At 38.1% G+C, this 24,260-nt stretch overlaps 1 protein-coding gene across 1 annotated transcript; it reads left to right on the forward strand.

Moving 5' to 3' along the window:
• The first annotated feature begins 8,679 nt into the window (after window positions 1-8,679).
• On the forward strand, window positions 8,680-10,076 carry LOC131021848 (PLASMODESMATA CALLOSE-BINDING PROTEIN 3-like). Its single transcript, XM_057951167.1, has 4 exons — window positions 8,680-8,809; window positions 8,890-9,366; window positions 9,435-9,537; window positions 9,660-10,076. Exons 1-4 carry the CDS (start codon window positions 8,746-8,748, stop codon window positions 9,844-9,846), a joined length of 831 nt encoding a protein of 276 aa, XP_057807150.1. The 5' UTR covers window positions 8,680-8,745; the 3' UTR covers window positions 9,847-10,076.
• Window positions 10,077-24,260: the final 14,184 nt, after the last annotated feature.

Genomic DNA, 24,260 nt, shown 5'->3' on the forward strand with positions numbered 1-24,260 from the left:
AAAATAAAAAAGAATTCACAATTATAAAATTTGATATTATGAAAAACAAAAAAATAAGTTAAAAAATTAAAAATAAAATACTAATTAAAAAGAATTAAAAATATATTTATTCAAAAAAGATGAAAGAGTAGAGAGAAGTTTATAAAACTTTAATATTTAAACAAATTTAATTTTTACATTTCAAATAAAATATGTTCATAAAATATATCATATTAAAGCTCTTATCGTGATATTTAATTTGATATGCATATTAAATATTTTATAATTAATCTAATTTCACAATTTTGGAAAGAAATGTAACAACAAATAAGAAGTTAAAGAAAATGAAAATAAAAAGAAAAATATATAATTTAAACATAATCTTTCAATTTTATTATAACTACAAAATTGCCACTCAATTTTGAAATTAATTTAAAATTGATTTCAAATTGAAAACTCCCTTTTTAATATAGTATAGATGTCAAAAAAAATCACGTGTTTACATTTTTCTGTCATAAAAAGTTCATGGTTTGTTGATTATCAGTCAATATTTTTTTTCACAACTTGAATTGTTCTTGTTGTCATTCGTTTCTCATGGAGAATTCATATCTTTTTGTCCAAACTATTCGAATACTAAAATATTTTTTAATATATATTGTATTCGATCATGTTTGACTTCCTTTTAAGTACACATGACCAGTATAGATGTGAAGTGACCCGGGTTCGATCCCTCTTGGGAGCGAATTGGAGATTGGGAGATATAAGGTGGATTTTGGTGAATGGAGAGATAAGGTGGTTCTTGGAGTGGATGAGGAACTAATTACTAACAATCTAACATGACTTTGCCCGATCAAAAAAAAAAAAGATTATGTTTAAATTATATGCATATGCACTCCAATAGGATCCATTTGAACTACCTAGTTTATATTTCCTTTTATGCCAAACCTTCTTAGATCTGGATTTGCATCTTATAATTCTCATAGATCTGAAACTCTTTGAACTCATAGTTCATCGAATTCCAAAGAATAAGATGTTAATGACGACGACGAAGAAAATCGGAGAACAACAATCATCGGAGATTAAGACAAATAGAAAAAGAATTTGAAAAAAAATTATGAAAGTAGATGGTAGTAGAGCGATGGCGGTGCATCAGAGCAAAGGTTTTAACAGCGTGGCGGAAAGATTAGGGCTTCAGAGTGGTGGCGACACCGTGGGAGGATTAGGGTTTGAGAGAGAGGGGGTGCAAAAGTAAGAAAATTAAACAGAGAATGACTGTGTTTTTTTACGTACAAGATTCAAGGGGAAATATGATTTCATCCAAAATATTTAATTTTGGCTAAATTTTACTAAAATTTTGCTTGATGAACAACTATAGATTTTCACTATTTTGTATGACTATTCTAAAATCCATATTTTATCTTAATTGTGAATAAAGTATTGTTTTATATGTAAAAAATATTTATTATCTTGTAAAGCATAATCATAAAAATAATATTATTTTATATATAATAAAGCATAATTCAATTTTAAAATCATACCTAACAAATAAAATCATTATAAAATCATACCTAAATCATATACATAACACTCCATACATAATGAAATTTTATCGAATCATTATCCAATGTTAAAAAAGCGCTCATAAATAAAGATTTTTCAAAAAAAAAAACCCTATTATATATGTGTGATTTTCTTGCGGTGATCACTCTTGACATTCAATAGAACAAGAATTTTTTATTAATTAGTTTCAAAATAAGATTGTATCTTTCCATAATATTAGACTCTTATCCCAACCTCAGAAAAATATTATCCCAACTATCTGAATGAATACATTGAATCAAGTGCACATAAACAAAAATTGCATTGGCCACCTTATATAATTGATAATCTCGAAATGATTCATATTATTCAATGCAATCTAGATACCAAACTTCATAATCTCGAAATGATTTATTGTATTCAATGAACACGAGAAATGTGCCATGGTTGTGACATGCATCGTCGCAGAATTCGCTAGCTGTAAGGAATTTGCCCATCTTTTTTATTGACATATATAACGATGTGCAGAGCGTTGTTAGAGCATCTTCAATGCATGGTGCTAAGAGGTGACGTTAATTGGTACTTTCCACCTTAGCGCCACCCCTCTCCAGTGCATTGGCACTATAAATGACTATCTTCATTTTCATTTAATCTCATTTTTACTCTTCTATTTTAAAATTCAACATTTCATTCAAATTAAAAATTCAACATTACATTAATTAAAATAAAATCAAATACTTAAAATAAAATATAATAATTAAAAATAAAAATACACTAATTTTTACGGCTCAATCGGACCAAAAAATGAGACCAAATATGCTCCTTCAAATCTGAAGTGAGGCGAGCGTGTATGTCACGGTCTCGCATGGAGGCTTGTCGAGCCATATACGCTTGAAATTCCGACGGAGCCTCGGTGCAAGGACTAGCTACGGCTGAGCTACTTGGTGAAAATTCTTGAGCACGTCTCTCGTTGCCGCTTGAGGATGATGATGAGGATGGAGACATTTTGCTAAAGAGAAGAAGAAAATGTGGAAGAAGAATTAAGATGTGTGAAAAAGAATGGAAAGAATGAGGATTTTATAGAAATTGAAAAAGGGAAAGAAAAAAAAAATTAAAAGAGGAGCCGTTGAATGCAACGGTCCTCATTTGAAAAAAAAAAAAAAAAACAAACGACTGCAACGGTCATGAAATTAAAATTTTAATTGATTTTTTTGTAAACTAACGCGTGAATGCAACGCGCCAGCCTTCCAACTCCATCGCGCCCAGCACTAGCCATCACGCCGCACTCTGTTTATGTATATATATTTTAAAAATAAAGAATAAAAAAGATATAAGTAAAATAATAGAAAACACAGTAATATTTATTTTTAAAAATGAATAATAATAATCAAAGTGGTGAATCAATAACCAATGAATTTCTTATTTATCTATGAATTGAAAGAAAAAATAATAACTTGTTGCAGGAATCTTGAATACCAATGAAGAACCTTTCGAATTAGTAATGATTCTAAAGTATTTTATAAATTTTATGCAGCATAATGTTACATGGTGTGAAGACACACTATTTATAGAGAAACATTACAGTGGTAAAGAAGTAAATGCTCAACACTCATGTAAGTACCGCACGGATTTTCCAATGTCATTATCGATTTAAAAGAATTCGTTTACTAACTAATTATTTTATCTGCATGTTCACCAAGGCTAAAAAGTTGCAGTCATGCGTTTCTCGTGTGTTACAATGCGATGTCCAAGGATGAGGGCTATTATCCTGAGGTATTGTCTCCGATATCCCATGTCTCATTCAAGTGATTCCCCAATCAGCACTGAAGTAGGCCGCTCACCTTGATTATCATTCTCTTTTCAAATAGATGAACACTCTATCTTAAACATCTTATTTCTTTATGCTGGCCAGCGCTGACAACAAAAAGTCAATGTGGCATCTGACTATATACATCCCAACGATGATTACTGAGATTACTTGACCAGAAATATTGAATAAATATTTCTTCAAAGAATAAATATTAAAAATGAATAGTTCAACGCTGATGCATAACTTACTCTGCACACAAAGATTTAAAAAAAAAACTTCGATTTTAATTTCAATTCAAACGAAAGTATTTCATATTACGAAAACAAAGTCTGAAGACTCTGAACATCAAATCCTAGCTGCAAACTCTTTCTTCTCCACGCCCTATAGTTGCATGCATGTTGCCAATTGTTGCCTTAACCACGTTTCGCTTTAATGTATTGAATTTTTTTATGTAAATATATTGTGTTTGGGCTCCATATTATTTAAAATATTATTTTAAATTTTTTATCATTTAACATTAGAATTAAATATATTTGACGAGAATCAAATAGTAAGAAGTTGAATTGAACAATAGAAAATTTTGAATCTAATATTTGATTTATATTATTTAAAATACACTTATAAAAATAAAATTAATATTCGATTTGAATATTCACGAATTAGTGTACAAATAACAAATAAAATTTGAAAGATATTCGAATACCGATTCAAATATGCAATTATGTTTACGAATATGAATCAAATCTAATAATAGTTGCTTCTATTCGAGTTGTTTACATCCCTAGTCAAGAGTCAAGACTGTTTTCCCACATTTTCTTAAATAAAATAAATATAGAATATGGGACACCACTTTTTATTATGTAATATAAAATGTTAACAAAGTTTTACTACAAATAAAAAAAGGGATAATTGCGTGAAAATACACAAACTTTGCCAAAAATCCATATTTGACGCGAAGTTAGGATTTTATATTTTAATACACCAACTTTCGTTGTTGTCCAAATTTGACACGACTTAATTCTTAAAAATTCAAAAAACAACCATTTTTTGTAAATAATTATACAAAGACCCACTTATGTTATTATTTGGGACATTTAAACCAAAACAAGATATTTCCTTATGATGTTTTCTTTTAATCTTTGATCCGCGCCTAAAATAGTTTAAAAGAAAACATCATAAGAAAATATCTTGTTTTGGTTTAAATGGCCCAAATTATAACATAAGTGGGTCTTTGTATAATTATTTACAAAAAAGGGGTTGTTTTTTGAATTTTTAAGAATTTAGTCGTGTCAAATTTGGACAATGTTGGGGATGAATCCGACAATTACGGAAGCGACGTCGGTCACGTCTGGATCGACGGGCACTAGCAACCTGAGACCAAAAATAACGTTAGAGCCCTCCGAAGAGCACCGGTGGGGGTGTCGATGGAAGGGCCTCCGACGCTCAAGTCAGTGAATGAATATGAATATTAACGTAAGTAACGTAACGAAAATAAGTAGACGATAAAGAAAAACAGTAATAAATGGAATATCCGGGAGATCGGGGTGTCCCGGGAGTTGAATCAAAGCTGACGAACGATGTTGAATAAGGGGCGACCAACGTCTGAGCTAGCGGGGCTAGTCAAACAATCGACACCTTTGAAAGTTGAGAGCGTGAAGACGGAACGATAGAACGGAGGGGGGGAGACAGCGAGAGTGCGTAATCGTAAGTATCAGTATGAATGTTAATGACGGCCTGCCCCCATTGTGTTAGTGAAGTAGTATATATAGGTTATGGGCCTGCGGAGGGATGACTAGGGTTAGGGTTTGTTGGAATGTTCCTTGAAACCCTAACGGTTCCGACTTCTTCGGGGTCCACTCGCCGTAACCTTCGTTTGACCTAGTCAGCCACGTTGACTAGGTTTTCGTAAGCTTATAATCCATTTCGTATACTGTTGTGTTGAAATGTTTACTATGGCGCTGCTGCTAGAGCAGATGGATCGCGCCTCTGCCGGAGCAGAGAGATCATGCCGCTGCCAAAGCAGAGGGATCGCGCCTCTGCCAGAGCAGAGGGATCATGTCGTTGCCAGAGCAGAGGGATCGCGCCACTGACAGAGCAGAGGGATCGCGCCTTTGCCAGAGCAGAGGGATCATGTCGCTGCCCAAGCAGAGGGATCGCGCCTCTGCCGGAGCAGAGAGATCATGCCGCTGCCAAAGCAGAGGGATCGCGCCTCTGCCAGAGCAGAGGGATCATGTCGTTGCCAGAGCAGAGGGATCGCGCCACTGACAGAGCAGAGGGATCGCGCCTTTGCCAGAGCAGAGGGATCATGTCGCTGCCCGAGCAGAGGGATCGCGCTGGGCAGAGTCAGGGTTGCCCATTCGAGGATTTCGCTGACTCCTCTGGCAAGGATTTCGCTGATTCCTCTGGCGAGGACTTCGCTGATTCCTATGGCAAGGATTTCGCTGATTCCTCTGGCGAGGATTTCGCTGATTCCTCTGGCGAGGACTTCGCTGATTCCTCTGGCGAGGACTTCGTTGCTCCTCTGGTCAGTCGGATTTTATCCACTACAGACAACGACGAAAGTTGGTGTATTAAAATGTAAAATCCTAACTTCGCGTCAAATATGAATTTTTGGCAAAGTTTGTGTATTTAGGTGCAATTTTCCCATAAAAAATTTAATAAAATAAAATACAGATGATAAAATGAATGGGTCGGGCTGTTCAAACCCAACCCGCCTGGGCTTTAGGTAATATTCAGCCCGGCCCGACCGGTAGTGCTATCATAAACAATTTCCTCAGTCCCAACTCTGAGCTACCGGCCCATTTGAACACAAAACCTCTAAGTTGGGAGGCTAACATGAAAATAATTGCACCATGGACACAATATTGTACAAAACTCAAAGGTTTAGGGCCCTCAAATTTGCCCAAATTTTAAAAATAAGTCTATTAACAATAGTATTCCCCCGTCCCTGTGTGACCCAATAAAAGTGTGGTAATTGTATTTGAGTGGAGATTGATTTTCACATTTTTTTGTAAGTTTATGGGGTCATTTTTAAATAAGAAAATATCACAATTTTCAAGAACATACCGATATAATAACAATGACACAATTTTCAGGGACATAGTGAGTACTTATTATTACGAGTGCTATAAATGTGTGTTTATCATCAAAAATAAAAAATTATAGATGAAGTTATAGAGTTTGTTAAAACTTTATTATTTTCCTAATGTTTCTATTGCATTTAGAATATTGTTAGCTATATCGGTTACTGTAACTTCAATATAAGAAGTTTTTCAAAATTAAAATTGATAAATTTATACCATGTCTCATAAAAGATTAAATTGGCTGATAATTTTATGCATTGAAAATAAAGTATTGAAAAAAATTTAATCTTGAAAATATTATTGATAATTTTGCTTCACAAATTACTAAATAATTTAAATAATTTCTTAATAGGTTCATTTTCATCTAGGGCTTTTGAAATGTCACGTCCATGAAATAAATTTAAAACATAATTTGTCCAAAGGCCCTCAAATTATATCATGTAGGCTAACCTCAAATCATATTGCCCTATCATGATAATTAGGATAAGAAGTTTTTTAATTCAACATATATGAATCACCTTAGCTTGACTTGAACGTAAAGTAGAACGTAATTAAAATCCACGCGCTATCATGATAAGAATATCACATACTCCCTCCGTCCTACGAATCTTGACACGTTGAATTTCGGCATATGAATTAAGGAGTTGTGGATTAGTGTTTTAAGTGTGTAAGTAATAAAGTATAAAAGTGATAAAGTAGAGGAGAGAAAGTAATAAAGTGATAAAATAGGAGAAATAATGTAATTAAGTTCCCTTATTTTTGAATTAATTATTAATTTATTTGAAAATGTGTCAAGATTCGTGTGACGGCCTAAAAAGGAATACGTGTCAAGATTTGTTGGATGGAAGGAATAGTTAGTAATTAAAAAAATGCATGAAAAAAACAAACAAAAGCTCAGTTAACCAACCCAATTACCAAACCCATGTCAGTTTACCCAATTCTGTTTCCCTTATCTCTTAAGCCCAAGCCCAACTCAAACAACCTAGTATAACATTCATTTTCCATTTTTTTTATAAAGCATTTTATTGAAGCTATCAAAGCTTTAGTCACCGATTAATTTTAAAACAACATTTTTCCATTTCTTTTATTACAGGATTTTTATAGGGCTATTTAATTGACTAATGTATAAAACAAAAATGTTCCGATTCTACGTTCTAATTTGCTGAGTTTTTTTTTTTTAATATTATTTTCGTATCAAATATTTCACTATTATTTCTTTCATCTGTTGCACACCTATAGTTTATACATTTATATTTTGCTTGTTTTTTGTATTTTGTTTTCGGGGTTTGCGGGTCCACGAGTTTTTGTTGTTGACTAAGCTTATTTTAAAAAGTTTATAAGCTTCAACAACTTATAAGATGTAAGGTTTTGAAAGCTTATAAAATATAAAATATTCAGATACTGAGCTTATAAACTAGAGAAAGAAAATCGAAGATAGATGGAATTAGAAGCTAGGGTGCATGTTAACAAATTGTAGCAGGATTATTTTTATAAAATAATTATTACTTATAAAATTAAGAAAAAATAAATTTGAACTGGGGAACTTATAAGTTATTAAACTTATCTTTACAGCTTATAAATATTTAAGAACTTATTCTGCTAAGTACTTTTTAAGAAGTCATAAGCTATTTTAAATATCTTATAAGTTTAACGAACACCATCATAGTCGGCAAGTGAATTGTCTAGTTTAAATATATGCTAAAACTTAGCTACGGAGTAATTGGTTATGCCTCTCTAAATTGGTTTTATGTTCTCACATTAAACTGAACTTACAATCGAACTTTGTAAGTCAACTAAGAAGCAAACATACGAATACTCCCTAAAATATGGTTTTGTCAGTGTAGTTACACACACATTCCAGTTTTTGTACTTGCTAAAAGTTAATTAATTATTATATATAAGAAAATAATTACTTAGTTCCATTATGCATGCTGAAAATATAATAGTACTAACATTTGTAATTTGTTCTTGTAATACCTCCTCTCTCTCTCTCTCTCTCTCTCTGGCTTTTTCGACCAGGTACTATGTAACAGTTAAAGACAAAGTAAAGGAAAAAAAATGAATGATGGCACAGCATCACATAAATTGAGATTAATATTAATAGATAAACTGAAGTGCACATTTCCATCCCTATTTAGGCATCAAGTTTTCCTACAACACCAATGCCTCCTTCCTTAAGTTTTCTCACATTCTCTCTTCGCTGCAAGAAATTGATGATTCTCAACCCTTTATTCTATATAAACTCCCCGAAGCCAATGGAGGTAGCTTCTCCATTCAGCCACCTTAATTCTTGCTTAAATCGGGCGTTTCTGCATCCCGTTTCAAGACACATTCATGGTTGCCAAAATAGTGCATCACACAATGCTGTTTTTCCTATGTTTTCTTCTCTTCATGTCAGGTATGTTTGCCATTTCTTCATCATCACAATCTTGTGCTTGCACTCGTTTCCTCATATCAACTTCTTTTTGCCTATTCTAGGCACAAAAAGTGCACCACCTAAAGCGACCCACAAACTGGGCTATCAAGTAAACCAAGAGGTGCAGAGAGACAACGTACCGGTGGTGAACCCAACGACACCAGGCGCGACACCTATAGTGAATCCAACGTCCCCGTTGCCTCCCTTAACAACGGGTCCAAACCCGTTGCCTCCCACAACGACGGGGCCTAACCCAATGCCTCCCACAACGACGGGGCCCAACCCGACCTCATCTAGCGGAGGAGCTTGGTGCATAGCCAACCCCTCAACCTCACAGACCGCTCTACAAGTGGCTCTTGATTATGCTTGTGGGTATGGCGGAACTGACTGCTCCGCCATTCAACCCAATGGGGCGTGTTGGGAGCCAAACACGTTGGCTGACCACGCCTCGTATGCTTTTAATGACTACTACCAGAAGAATCCCGTCGCTACAAGCTGTGTCTTTGGAGGGGCAGCACAGATCACCAACACTGATCCGAGTAAGATGAATCCTCACTTTGCTCCACCATTACATCACTATATTTGCCTTGACCCCATATCGCCTCAGGTCATGGCAGCTGCCGCTTCCCAGCGTCTACCTCCACCCCCACAACGCCTCCCTCCGCCCCCATGACGCCTCCAGCCACGCCCACGGCCCTACCACCGCCTAGGTAAGCCACTCTGCTACCAGAACTCAAAGCATTGTAGAGATAAGAGTACAAACCAAATCCCCTATCCATAATTTTTTTTTTTTAAAAGCATATGTTATGTGAGAATTTTTTGCCAATTGCAGCCCCACAACGACCTTCGATCCTTACTCACCGGGAGGGGACAGTGGTGACGGCACACAGCCAACAGACGGGGACTATGGGCCGACGGGCGAGCCTAACTCAGCAGGGACAGCATCGAGCAGCCTTGTTCTGCTAATCATCACCATCACTTGCCTAGTGATGCCTCTTGCCATGGCTAGCCACGTCTAACATGTGAAAAACGACATCCAATCCCCGTTGCTCACTTCATAATGAGAAAGGCAACGGAGATACAAGAAAATTTTGAGGCAGAGGATATTGCAGCGACCACAAAAATCAAGGCCTTAAACAATTGTGATAAAGTAGAAAGGGGAAGTAGTAGTAGTTAGTTTTCTTAGTTGATTCATAGTTATAAATATCTCCAGTTAATAAAGAAACTCCAGCTATTTGGAATTGTTTTACATCCTACCTACTTATTCACCAACAACAGAAGATGTATCGTATCACATGCCAAATCCATCATCTGATGCTATTAGTAACAATTTGAAGCTTAGTTAAAATTATAAGCTCTTAGTAATGAAACTTTAGGAAAACAGAGTGATGAAATTTGCTCCTGTCACGTAAAATTAGCAGGAAATGTTATGTTCCACTTCAGCTGGGAAATAACAAGACACAGGTAAAAACATTTTCAAATATAAGCAGCTTTGTTTCAATATACAAGATTCTTGAATTACTACCATACTAAAACTAAGTAGAAAGGAACAATTGCCTGCCAAATAAGATCAAAAGGTTCAAACAGATAGAGGGTGGATATTTGTATTGAAAAGTTGCACTCAAAATACTTGGTTTCATTTGCTTTGAGAAATTTGGAAAAAGTTACAACTCTTTTAGCTTGTTGGATGCCATTGAGTAAATATATAGTCTTGAAGCAAAAACTCAAAAAACCATCACTCTGTTTGAACTTAACATTGAGATTCTATTTTGAGTATAGTGAGATATGACAATAACACATACAAAATGCAGAAAGTAGGATCTAAAGATTAAAAACCTAAACATAAAAAGAGTTATTTAGCAACAGCGTTAAGAGAAGCAAATTTGAGCAGCCGCGCAATTTGCAAGCTGCCATTGCCCCCGGTAGCCTCATCACCCCTCTCCACCACCTAATCAATTACACTCCTGCAGAATACTTCACCAAACATACATCTCTGCACTCAAAATATCAAACATAATCGAATTGGGCAAATATACTGTCTCTCTCCCTCTCTCTAGATCTCCCTAAGATTAAGATTATAGCATTAGTTCCGCAGTGGATAGTGGAAGAGGAATCTAATTCCCTAAAGTTTAATCAAAATAGAGAAGATTAAGATTAAGATTATGCAATTGTTAATATTGAAACGTGGCTTGGAATTGACGGTTCTCATTGAAAACTAAAATAAAAATAGTTGTTAATAATCCACTAACTGATAATTTTTTTTTTTTGAAGTTGTTAATACAATCAATTATACAACACGTACATAGGACCTCAACACCACCTAAAAGTGGGAAAACATCATCGCATGCAGGCGAGAAACACTCTGTGTGTGGGACCTCAACATCAAACAATACAATACAACACCGCACGCAGACGAGAATACAACACCACTTAAAGTGGGAAAATATCACAACACGTAGGCGAAATTGAACCCAAAACCTCTCACAAAGGAGAATCTTTGAGTGCCTCAACTTTGCCACTAGAACAAGGCCCCATTGGCCACTAACTGATTAGGCTGGGAATCGGGTCGGGTTCGGGTACCCTACCCGAAAAAATCGGGTACCCGAACCCGAAAATCCCCTAAACCCTATACCCGATCCCGACCCCGAAATTGAAATCGGGTACCCTAATACCCGACTCGGGTATCCGAGTCGGGTATTCGGGTACCCTAAATTACCCGAAATTCAAATCAGCAAATTCAAATCAGCAAATTCAAGCGAAATTCAACATTGCTATAGCGAAATTCAAGGACCAAATTCAATTATTCAAAGCAGCAAATTCAATTATTCAACATTGAGTCATTGACATAGGAAATTTGTATTAAAGAAGAAGAAAAAGAAGAAGAAGAAGAAGAACTGGTGTTGGAGCTCGAAGGCGGCGCGGCGCTGCAGGGCGACGACGGGCGAGAAGGGCGAGGCGGGCGAGAAGGGGCGCCGCTGGAGAATGGCGGGCGGGTGAGGCGAGGCGAGCAGAACGGCGACGACGGGCGAGAAGGGGCGCCGCTGGGTCGCCGGATTTCTGGATTGAGAGGGGCGAGCGAGGGGCGCCGCTGGGTGGGTCGCCGGAGACGGGAATGAAATCTGAAATGTGGGGGACGGCCGAGCGGCGGGAGTTAGGGCTGGGATTGGGATTGGTCCGATTGGATTTCAATTCACAATTAAATGGGATTCATGGGAAGGGAAGGGTCCGAAGGGAAATGAGTCAAATCTCAAATGACAGCTGTAGGTAGGCCAATTGCATTTCAATTCACAATTCAATTTAATTCGGGTATTTCGGGTATACCCGATCGGGTATACCCGATACCCGATTTTCTAACACCCTAAATACCCGATCCCGACCCCGAACCCGAATTTTTCGGGTATAGGGTACCCGATACCCGATTTTTTCGGGTCGGGTATCGGGTACCCGATTACCCGATCCCGAAATTCCCAGCCCTACTAACTGATAATTGATCATTCCCTTTTCTTCTAATTTATTTCCTATGATTCTATGGAGAAATAACAATGAAAAATAAATTGATTTTCAAAGTTGATACAGTGTAGAAATTAAAATTAAATTGGTTTTCAAAATGATATTCAAGTGTGGTTTTGCATAATTGAATCAATTTTACTTTGGACTGCTTCCCTCCTAGAGTAATCCATCAGATTTAGAAAATATCACTTTAATAGATCTTGACTCTTCATTTAACATGAAGACGATATATTATGGACCAAAATCCTTCGCAATTTTGTCTCTCTTACTACATCTCGGTTCTAAAAATTCGGGATCAGAGTCCGGTCACTTTCGCGATTCGGTACTGTCTCAACAAGATCAGAACTCGTAGTTTATTCTCTAGTACCACTACAAAAAAACCGGAGCGTTTTGCCGTCGGTAATGAGGGGACGACCGCCGGAAATTAGTCTATCGGGAAATTTTCTCGTCGTTAACACTATTACCGGCGGCAAAACACGCTGCCGGTAATTAACGGCGGTAGGTCCCGCCGTTATTTGTCCTCGGCGAAAGGCGGAGAAATGCCGGCAAATTACCGACTGCATTATGCCGCCGGTAATTACTGGCGGGGGTTTGCCGCCGGTGATATTCACTGGACGGCGGCGGTGAATATCACCGGTAATTGTTGCACTTACCGGCGGTAAAATGCCGCTGCTAATTACCGGCGGGAAAATACCGCCGGTAATTTTTTTTTGTAATTTAATTAATTTATTTATTATTTATTATTTATTATTTAGACGAACTTTCCAGTCGGTCACCCATCTTAGTTGTGCTCTAAGTCAAGCACGCTTAACTTTGAAGTTCCTTTCGAATGGTCACCAGTACAGAACACTCGTATTATTGATATATAGAGTACCTATTAATTCATTTAAAGTCTAATTCAATATACAAAATCATATATATATTCATAACCTTATAATATATCAAGATGATATCGATGAGATGCTGTTAATTACGGATCGAACTCATTTTTGTCTTTATTTTTATGTCGCAAAAGTATTTATTTATTAATTTATTATTATTATTAATTAATTAATTAATTAATTTTTTTTAATCAATATAGTTTATATACTCCATTAGTATTTTATGATGATAATTATTGTATTTTGAATTTATTTCCATACGTCCTTATTTTTATAAAAAACAAGGAGATAATTTGTTATAAGATAAGTAATTTGAATTTATTTCCATTCATCGTTATTTTGAATTTATTACTTTGTTACGAATTAATTGTAATATTGTTTGAAAACATGAAATTAATAGTTGCTCAACATAACATATATAAATGTAAAAAGAAAGTGCAAGTGTAATTTTGTTCCTAAACATAGTTCAGACAAATAGTTCCAAAACATGAATTAATTACATAGTCCAAAACATTAAATTAATAGTTCCAAAATATAAAGTGCTGCTCAAGGTAGCTGACCCGACCGCCTCATGAACGCCTCGATTTCAGCCATACGCTGCTGGAGGGCCTCACGTTCTGCTTGTTCGGCCAGAAGGCGCTCTTCAAGCGTGGAGATCCGTGTCTCATACATCTGCTGAGACATCATGGAAGTGTCTGTGCTTTGAGAAGACCCCCTACTAACCTGGCTCCTACCGGCACTTCCAGTGCCGTAGAGCCGGGACCTGTCGGGCCGTATGTTCGCTAATATTTTCACCACGCCGCAAGTATACGGTGTAGTTGCAATATAAGGGAAGCAAGGTCGTATTCCACAAGGATTGGTGAATTTAAACTTCTAAATATTATTAATAAGTTGTTTTCAATTTATTTAGACAACCAAAGTTCAAGAGGTATTGAAAACTAAAACAAAGCTAAATTAAAGCAAGCAAAGTAAATAACAATAACATAAACTTAGTTAATAAATTGGGGAATGACTCGAAGGAAAGTTATCCTAGGGACTAGATTTCGATGGATCGTAATGAACTTCAATCTAAATCAATATAAATCTTGATATGGCCTACTTATCTAGGGCGATCTCCCCACTAGTTTTAGCCCCCTCCCGGACGACTAAAACAGTAGATTACGGGTCATAATTGCCGTCCCCGGTCAATTTCTAACCTATAACTCCCAAGAGCACAAAAGATCAACAAGCCCTCACCCATCTCTCAACCTCCCGGTTTATTGAGATGATATGTATCAAACTCCTAATCTATTGTAATTATCCTCTCCCGATTCAAATCACAAATTAGAAATGCACAAAAGGTGGCCAACCAATCATACAAGAGATAAATCTAGGACTTGAAAAGATAACAATAAGCACAATCAAGATATATATTGAACAAAGAAATCAATCCATTACAAATCCATCTAATCTAATCCCTAAGATAAGAGATTTTAGCCAAGCATATTCATAATAAAAGCAAATCTCAAGTCATAAGAAAACATAAATAAAGATATAGAGAGATAGAGATTCATAGACAAATCCTATAATCTTGATCTTCAATCATGTAGTCTTGATGAGCTCCTTTCCAAGTCTTCCCCTTCTTTATTTGATTTTGGTGTTGTTTTTGTGTGTGGAAGAGAGAAAAAATGGTAGAGAATGGAGGCTAGGGTTTGGGATTGGAGAGTTGGGGAAGATGAAGTGGGTGTGTGTGGTGAATGATGTTAGAAAAGAAGGAAAAAATGGAGTTTTGGGGCTAAAATCGCGTCTGGGGCCCACTTGGGGGAAGCCCCGCCCTTTTCCCGCGGTCACGGCCCGCGTCCGCGGCCTTCAAACGTGGGGGATGCTCAGGGGACCCGCGGTCCCGCCCCGCGGCCGCGGGTGGTGACCGCGGGTGACTCCTGGAGTCGGGAACAGCTGACCCGCGGTCCCACCCCGCGGCCGCGGGTGGTGACCGCGGGGTACTGGGCGTTTTGCACAGTCCGCTCGTTTTGCTCCGTTCTCCCTCGTCCGGACTCGGATTTGGTCGCCGTTTGCGCTCACGGATTCCTCTCGAGACGTACTTCAATCTCATATCTTCAAAATCCTCCAATTAATCCTTGATTTTTCCTGAAATTACTCCAAAACTACACCAAGACATCAAATCTTCATAAAACTCAACATTATGGTACAAACACGCATTGGCAAACAAAACATGAAGGAAAATGACAACAAATCATGTGGAATTGAGGTACGAAAACCATGTTTGTCAAGCCCCCAAACTTAAAGCGTTGTTTGTCCCCAAACAACAAAGAGAAGAGAAATAAAAGATAACAAACATGTGAGAATGAATTGGTGTCATTTCAAGGGCTTCAACAATTTCAAAAATCTTTCAAAAGTGTATCACAAGTAGAAATGCATTCCAAGAAATCACAAGTGATGAAGAGTTCAATATTATGGCCTCCAAGCTTGAATCCTCACAAATGTGGATGTTTCAATGATGCACTCAACTCTCAAGTGTTTAGATTGGGCGTGTTTGCACTCAAATTGAAACAATGTATGCAATCTACCATAAGCTTGCCATTTATCCTAACTCTCTATACTTCAATGTGTTATAAATAATGATCAACAAGGGCTTTTCTTAAGGTTGTAATGAGGGCTCTTTGGTGAGGTGAGGTGTTTTTAGGCAAATGACTCATATTCCACAATCTAACAATCACAATGAACAAGTCAAATTCACCATTTCTCTTTTTTAATCAATCAAAAACCAATATCCCCACATTTCTTCCCTTAGTGATACTTATCATGAAATGATTCAAAAGGCAAATCACTCCCCTTTATGCTCTTTTATTCACATTCATTTTCATTTTTTTTTTCTTTTTTTTTTCCTTTTCTTTTTAAGCTCATAGGGGACTAGTGATTTTCACTCAATCAAAGCTTGATAAGCAATTTCAATCATTTCCCAAACATTTTCATCAAAGTAACCACTAACAATCTAAGTTCTACCCATCATTGGTTAATTCAAAGAAATGCTACAAGGCACAAAGAGGGTAAACTAGGATCATATGAGAATTTGGACACAATTTAAGTCAAGTGGCTAACAAGGATGGCCTTAAATCACTTCAATATTAACAACACATCTACTTTTATTTTCAAGAGAGGACTCATGGCAAGTTCTAGAGATCAACACACATGCTCAAATGATTTACACTCAAGAACAAAATGAGATTGTAAATATATGACAATCAAAGGCTCAATTCTCACAAGCTCATTTTCGTTTTCAAGTTCTTGGAGGTACAACATTTAGCTCATTTGTCACAAGTTCAAACTCTACATGCAAAATCAACAAGTGAAACACAACAAATTCTTTTCAAAAACAACATTCATATCATAAGCCCAACACACATTTCATCCAACTCATGTTTTTCAACAATCAAGCTCAAACTCAAGAGACATGGAAAAGCTCAAGAAAAGAGACAAAATCTCATTATTCGAAAACTAAACTAACTAAATAAATAAACAACGGATAAACGAGATAAGTAACCCATCTTCACCCTCCCCCAAACTTATTTCACACAAAGGAGAAATAAGTTTGGATGAAGGAGAAAATGGTTACTTGTCTCGTACTCACAAGCGAGGTGGAGGCTTAGGCGGTGGCCATTTCTCATCAAATTTGCATGCTCCATCCACCGCGACCCAAAAATATGGTGGCTTTGCAATTCTTGAGACATCACGGGCGTCATGGTAATCTCGTTCACCATCTAAAGTACCACAACACTCAAACAATTCCTTATTAGATAAATCAAAATGAAAATCAAAAGATGAAGATAAATAAAAGTGAAAGAAGCAAGCCTTCATAGAATCGCCCATGTCGAGGTAAGGATCGACAAAATTTTTGACTTTGCATTCTTTAAAGCTTGTGAAATCTTCATCTTTTTGGAATTGTAGAGGTTGCGTTGGAAAAGTTGGGCTCTCAACTTCAAGGGGTTTGGAGAATTGATCCTCATCTTCTTTATACTCTTCTTCAACTTCTTGAGGCTCTTCACTTAGCATCGGCATTGGTTCCTCATACAAGGTTCCATTCCGTAGGCTAATGGCCATGCACAAATCATCAATTCGCTTTTGATTTTCCATAGTGGTAGCCAAAGACCTCCTTTGCTCATCTAGCATAACCTCCGATTTTGCTAGACTTTTTTCTATCCAAGCTTGTGTAGTTAAGAAGCATTGTAGGAGATCGTCTTTCGAATTCGATTTCTCCACTTGATAGTATCGATTTCCCCCTTGGAAGCCTTCTTGAGTGGAATAAGAATTTTCATAATTCCAACTATTGAAATGGTCCTCATACTCCAATGGTGATTGCCACTCCATGGCATTGCACCCCATGTCATAATACTCACCATAGGAAGGTGTTGGTTGGAAGGCTTTTTGGATCATTGGTTGCCTACAATTTCTTTTGGCTTCCAAAACACGCAACTTAAGTTGCATCAACGCCAATTGTAGTTGGAGTTGCTCAACCAACTCATTCCTTCCATCATCCATTTTTGGTGCCGCTTTTACGGTTGTGGAGCAATTTTCTCTAACAAAAATAAATAAACATATAAATAAACAAACATAAAAATAATATCTAAATTAGATAAAAACAACTTTTCACAATATCAAAAGTAAAAACTCAACCAATCCCCGGCAACGGCGCCAAAAACTTGTTCGCTAATATTTTCACCACGCCGCAAGTATACGGTGTAGTTGCAATATAAGGGAAGCAAGGTCGTATTCCACAAGGATTGGTGAATTTAAACTTCTAAATATTATTAATAAGTTGTTTTCAATTTATTTAGACAACCAAAGTTCAAGAGGTATTGAAAACTAAAACAAAGCTAAATTAAAGCAAGCAAAGTAAATAACAATAACATAAACTTAATTAATAAATTGGGGAATGACTCGAAGGAAAGTTATCCTAGGGACTAGATTTCGATGGATCGTAATGAACTTCAATCTAAATCAATATAAATCTTGATATGGCCTACTTATCTAGGGCGATCTCCCCACTAGTTTTAGCCCCCTCCCGGACGACTAAAACAGTAGATTACGGGTCATAATTGCCGTCCCCGGTCAATTTCTAACCTATAACTCCCAAGAGCACAAAAGATCAACAAGCCCTCACCCACCTCTCAACCTCCCGGTTTATTGAGATGATATGTATCAAACTCCTAATCTATTGTAATTATCCTCTCCCGATTCAAATCACAAATTAGAAATGCACAAAAGGTGGCCAACCAATCATACAAGAGATAAATCTAGGACTTGAAAAGATAACAATAAGCACAATCAAGATATATATTGAACAAAGAAATCAATCCATTACAAATCCATCTAATCTAATCCCTAAGATAAGAGATTTTAGCCAAGCATATTCATAATAAAAGCAAATCTCAAGTCATAAGAAAACATAAATAAAGATATAGAGAGATAGAGATTCATAGACAAATCCTATAATCTTGATCTTCAATCATGTAGTCTTGATGAGCTCCTTTCCAAGTCTTCCCCTTCTTTATTTGATTTTGGTGTTGTTTTTGTGTGTGGAAGAGAGAAAAAATGGTAGAGAATGGAGGCTAGGGTTTGGGATTGGAGAGTTGGGGAAGATGAAGTGGGTGTGTGTGGTGAATGATGTTAGAAAAGAAGGGAAAAATGGAGTTTTGGGGCTAAAATCGCGTCTGGGGCCCACTTGGGGGAAGCCCCGCCCTTTTCCCGCGTCCGCGGCCTTCAAACGTGGGGGATGCTCAGGGGACCCGCGGTCCCGCCCCGCGGCCGCGGGTGGTGACCGCGGGTGACTCCTGGAGTCGGGAACAGCTGACCCGCGGTCCCACCCCGCGGCCGCGGGTGGTGACCGCGGGGTACTGGGCGTTTTGCACAGTCCGCTCGTTTTGCTCCGTTCTCCCTCGTCCGGACTCGGATTTGGTCGCCGTTTGCGCTCACGGATTCCTCTCGAGACGTACTTCAATCTCATATCTTCAAAATCCTCCAATTAATCCTTGATTTTTCCTGAAATTACTCCAAAACTACACCAAGACATCAAATCTTCATAAAACTCAACATTATGGTACAAACACGCATTGGCAAACAAAACATGAAGGAAAATGACAACAAATCATGTGGAATTGAGGTACGAAAACCATGTTTGTCAGCTGCGATCTGGAATACTGACTTCAGTCCGTTGGTTCAGTCCTATTGGAAAGCGGGGGTGATAAATCTTATTTGGAAAATCTGGGACTGTCGCAATCAAGTGACTTTTAACGATGCTAGTTTCCACTCGAACATGATTCTTGGCTTCCTTAAAGTCACGTTTAAGGAGATGGATTCCAATTTCCCTAAGCTTGGGTGTTCTCATAACTCTTGGCAGGATTATTTGGTGCTTAGGCGGATTGGGGTTACCATGCGTGCTGCTCCTCCTCCTATGATGATTGAGGTTCACTGGTGGCCGCCGGCTGAGCAGTGGATTAATGTCAATACTGACGGTTCCGCTCTTGGGACTCCTGGAAGCATTGCGGCGGGTGGTGTGTTTCGTGATAACTGGGGCGCGGTTCGTGGTTGTTATCACTTTAAAGGGGGCTCGGGGTTTGCTTTTGAAGCTGAGCTCTTGTCGGTCATACATGCCGTTAGAATTGCTAATTTTCGAGGATGGCACTGGCTTTGGATTGAGGCGGATTCGTCTTATGTTGTTCAGCTTCTGCATTCTCGTTCTCTGAATGTTCCTTGGCATTTTTTACCGCTTTGGAAACAGACTTTAAGCTGGCTTTGGAATTTTCGTATTCAAATCTCGCATATCTATAGAGAAGGAAACAGTGCAGCGGATATTATGGCTAATCATGACCGGATAGAAGGGTGGTGGCCTTTTGCCATTGAGGATATTAAGACTGCGGTGTCTCTTGATATGGCGACTCACAGTCACGTTCGTATTAAAGCTTGATGTTGTGGGACTGTTTTGAGTTGGTTTTTTGAGTGGTTGCTGCTCGGGTTGGGGCTTCTCTGTTCTTCGACCTGTTGGTGCTCGGGTGCGTTTTTTTGGAGAGCTTTGGCTGTTTTCTCGGCTTTGCGTTGGGAGGGTGTGAGTTAGCTGGTGGGTGCTGTTGGCTTTATGACTTGGGTTTGCTTTGGGCGAGGGAAGGAACTTTGGCGACGGCGTTTAACCGGCTAATTTTTCTTTTTGAATGGAGTTTTCTGAGACAAGGGCGACGGCGTCTTACCGGCCTTTGTCTCATTTGTTTTGCGAAAGATTTGGTTTGCTATAAGCTGGTCTGCTGCTGGCTGCTGTTCGGTTTCGGTTTCAGGTGGTCGTGGACTCCTCGGTTTTCTGACTTGGGGTTGCTTTGGGTGAGGGCGGAAGCTTTGGCGACGGCGTATAACCGGCCAAACTTTCTTCTCACTTGGCGTTTGTTGGGACATGGGCGACGACGTCTTACCGGCTTATGTCTCGTTTTCTTGTGGTCTTTTTGGGTTATCTCAGCCACGGCGTATAACCGGCTGAGGTTTACCTATTTTTTCTCTTTTCTGGACGATGGCGACGGCGTCTCACCGGCCATTGTCTTTTTTGTTTGGCTTTTTCTTGTTTCGGTTGTGACTAGTTTGAGCCGGGATTGTTTTGGGACGATGGTTAGGCCGGAGTTTCAGAAACTTTCCTTTCCGCTCTTCTGGTCGTGGTCTTTTGTCTCTAGACGAGCACTCTTTTTCCTTCTCTGGTTTTTCCCTTTGGGTTTTCCACGAAAAGGTTTTAATGAGGCTCGGCCCTTAGTTTGCTTTTTTGTGCTTTCAGGGGTTTTTGGTTCTTTTTTCTTCTTTCTCTTTTTTTTTAATAAAATCGCATTTTAATAATAAGTTTTTGTACCTTGGGGTATTTACGGATCCTTTTCTGAATAGATCTGTTGGAGAGAACATTTTCAAATCGCAGTGGTTGGCTTCAAAATTTTCTCATTGAGTTCTAAGGAGAGGTGTTGTTAATTGTCTGCAAATCCGTACGTGGCAGATGTTGATATTCCTATGATATCCTCATACTATGTTGTACCTTAGTATGAAAAGGCGGGATCTTCATTAAATGCAGAATCTGCAACATTAAATGTCCGTCTTGCTTTGTACGCTTCTGAGGTTGACTTCACTTTAAACTCTTGACTTTAGGGGTAACATGGCATAAATAACTCTGAGTGAGTGTCAACTTCAGTCCTTCAGTTAGTTTTGAGTAAACTGATATTTATATCAGTTTCTCTATCACAAATCCATTCAAGGTATGTTTTTTAATTCTTGACACGCTTTAGTAGATTTTGACCAATTATTTTAGCTTATTTTGTTTCTTTTCGTGTCATTTGAAACCTTGGGTTCCTTTTTGCATACATTGTGGCTTGTATTTAATTGTTGCATGTAGTTTCCTCTTTCCATGATTATGATAATGTTTTGTGCTACTTGGTGATGTTTTGTGCTAGTAATTCAGTGTTTGGGGGAAATATCTTATGACCTTTTCTTAGGGTAATTTGGTTGACTTTGTTTGTAGCCGAGTAGTTATAGCTTGTTGTTCTTTAATGTTCCTTGTGCTACATATCCCTATTTGCATTGGTTCATGGGGAGTGTTGTGTCTTATTAGTGAAATTATTTCTTGTTGTTCTCATATTTAATAAGTGTGTGTCTTCTTTTGGCAAAGATTGCTAACTTGGAATCTTGTTGTTTGTAGATCTTAGGTACCATGCCGACAAAGAAAGCCCTAGTTGCCAAGGGAAAGGGCAAGGCCTAAGCCATCGGCTCCACCTTTGTGCTTCTGACTCTCAAGTCCCCAATTCTGCCTATGCCTCGAGCCAGTAAGACATTGATCTTCTCACCTGCAAAGCTATTGAAAAAAAGAGTTGGTGTGGACATATAGTCCTGGTCACAAAAGACTCTGTGGAAATCTCAAGGAACTAAACTCAACTTGTCTTTAAACACAAATTGAACTGAAAACACTAAACAAAAGAAATTTGTGATAAAAAGAATTTGATCAAGACGTCGAATCCATTGATATTCACTATTATCTCTCATTGGTCAAGATGTACCATGTGTCTACCAGTTATAAATCATCAATAGCTTGTGCACCTGTGAAGCCCAGGGCAAAGTAAAGAGTGATTGCCGATGCATAAGGCACCGACAAAGAGCAGCTCTTATTAAGGCTTCGAAGCGAAAAAGGTATATGAATGAATCGAAATGCACCAGAAAGATAGGGATTCCAAGAATATCTAGGTATAAGACGATAAACATGCATTTTTGCCTCTTGGTGTGTCATATTTGATGCTTAATTGTGAGGATTTTGTGTGCTTGATGGTTATTTGAATATTATTGGTTTATTGTCGAGAACTTGTTACTTCAATGTTGTTTGTGTTGGATTTGTATACTGAAAGCAAGAACGTTTTATGCTTGTATACAATATTTCCTTAGTTCACTTTTTAATCTCCTATCTGATTATGTTCATGATTGCATATGTATGTCCTTTTATCTCTATATAAATAGATTATATGGTGTGTTGTAGATCACATAAGACCATTGACGGAGGTGAATTCCTCTTTGCCTTTGTCGTTGTGCGGTGGAACTCTCTGTGCAAATAAATTTATAGTTTTCCTATGCCCACAGCTAGGTTCCGCTAGCGGTAAGTATAGGGTCGATCCCACGAGGAGTTGGTGCATTCTTCTCTCTTATCACGGTCACAGTCAATCACTTGGGGTTGTGCCCTCAGAGCACTGGAAACAAAGAACCTGAAATAAAACAAAGAAATATAAAAATAAAAGGAACTTGGTTTGGGCATATTCTCGTCAAGTCTGGGCACAGTCATTGCTCATAGGTTTAAGGATTTTCATTGTGCGGTCACATCTTTGGTTATGGATAGTAGTCAATAGGCTGGGCCCTTTTTTTTACTCGTCACGTGCGTAACCTACCCCGTCCTCATTCGCGCCCTTCATGTGGTTGTCGGACCCAAATGACCCATAAGCATGTCCGAAGACATACGATCACCTTTCCCACATTTACCGCACTTCGTGGAGCCGGATTTTTTCTAACTTGTACCCACATACTGCTTGTAACTTGGTCGTGCCCAGAACAGTACCGGCCGGAACAAAGCGATGGGTTTGCCCAAGTTGTATTGGCATCAAGCCAAATGCTTCGGGAATGTGACTGCACAACTCCTGTGCCTGTTTCGACCTCACGATTTCATTCGCTCATACTTAACTCGATTTTTAGCCCAAACCAAGTAAAACAATTACCTAGACATAAGTAAATAAAATAACACAAAATAAATAAACAAAATAAACATACTTGAATTGAAATATATGTTCAAAAATAAAACAATCTTTGGGCAACACCAACTTTGCCCAAAGCAAATAAAAACAATACATAAAGTAAAAAGGTGCCCAAAGGGCTTGTTTCTTCCATGGCTAGACTCTCATTGAAAATAGAAATACAAAACAAACTAATCTAAAGTAAAGAATGGATGGATTATGTGGTGAATTCGTATCCCAAGCTCTCTCTGGCCGCAGGGGGACTGCTTCTTTATATAGAGATTTCAGTGGGCCTTTGGGCCATGTCCATGTAGATTAGGGCTTCTGGGCGCAGCAGCTAAGGTTTCTAGGCACGGCGGCTAGGGTTTCTTGGCGCAGCCATGTTGCTGAGATTTCTTTCCATATTTGCTTTGCCCGCATCAGATATGAATCCCATAACTTTGGTAAGTACAGCAGGGCAGATCCTCCTATGTATGGTAAGTGGATATCCGCCTTCTTCTTTCCTTATGTTGATGGGTGCGCGTTGTGCCCTTGTACGCCAGGTTGTGCCTCAAAGTCAACATCAAAATTCTGGTTAATTCTCGTTCGACCTATGACTTGCGGTTGTACCTGTAAACACCAACTTTTTCAGTTATGCCCTGGAATGCCAGATTTTGCTCTTGTCTCGCTTCTGTGCCTTGGACCGCAACTGGATCCTGCACGGTACTAGGTCTGGGCACAAGAGTACAAATGTTGTGCTCAAGAATGATCTCAAATTTGCGCCTC

This window comes from Salvia miltiorrhiza, chromosome 4 (genome assembly GCF_028751815.1).
Source record: "Salvia miltiorrhiza cultivar Shanhuang (shh) chromosome 4, IMPLAD_Smil_shh, whole genome shotgun sequence".
NCBI classification, from domain to species: Eukaryota; Viridiplantae; Streptophyta; class Magnoliopsida; order Lamiales; family Lamiaceae; genus Salvia; species Salvia miltiorrhiza.

Excerpts from the sequence above, each read along its gene's own strand:
- LOC131021848 (XM_057951167.1), top strand. The coding sequence starts at position 8,746 with ATGGTTGCCAAAATAGTGCATCACACAATGCTGTTTTTCCTATGTTTT. Across the intron at positions 8,810-8,889 it reads TTTTCTTCTCTTCATGTCAG|GCACAAAAAGTGCACCACCT; the intron begins GTATGTTTGCCA and ends TGCCTATTCTAG. Across the intron at positions 9,367-9,434 it reads GATCACCAACACTGATCCGA|GTCATGGCAGCTGCCGCTTC; the intron begins GTAAGATGAATC and ends ATATCGCCTCAG.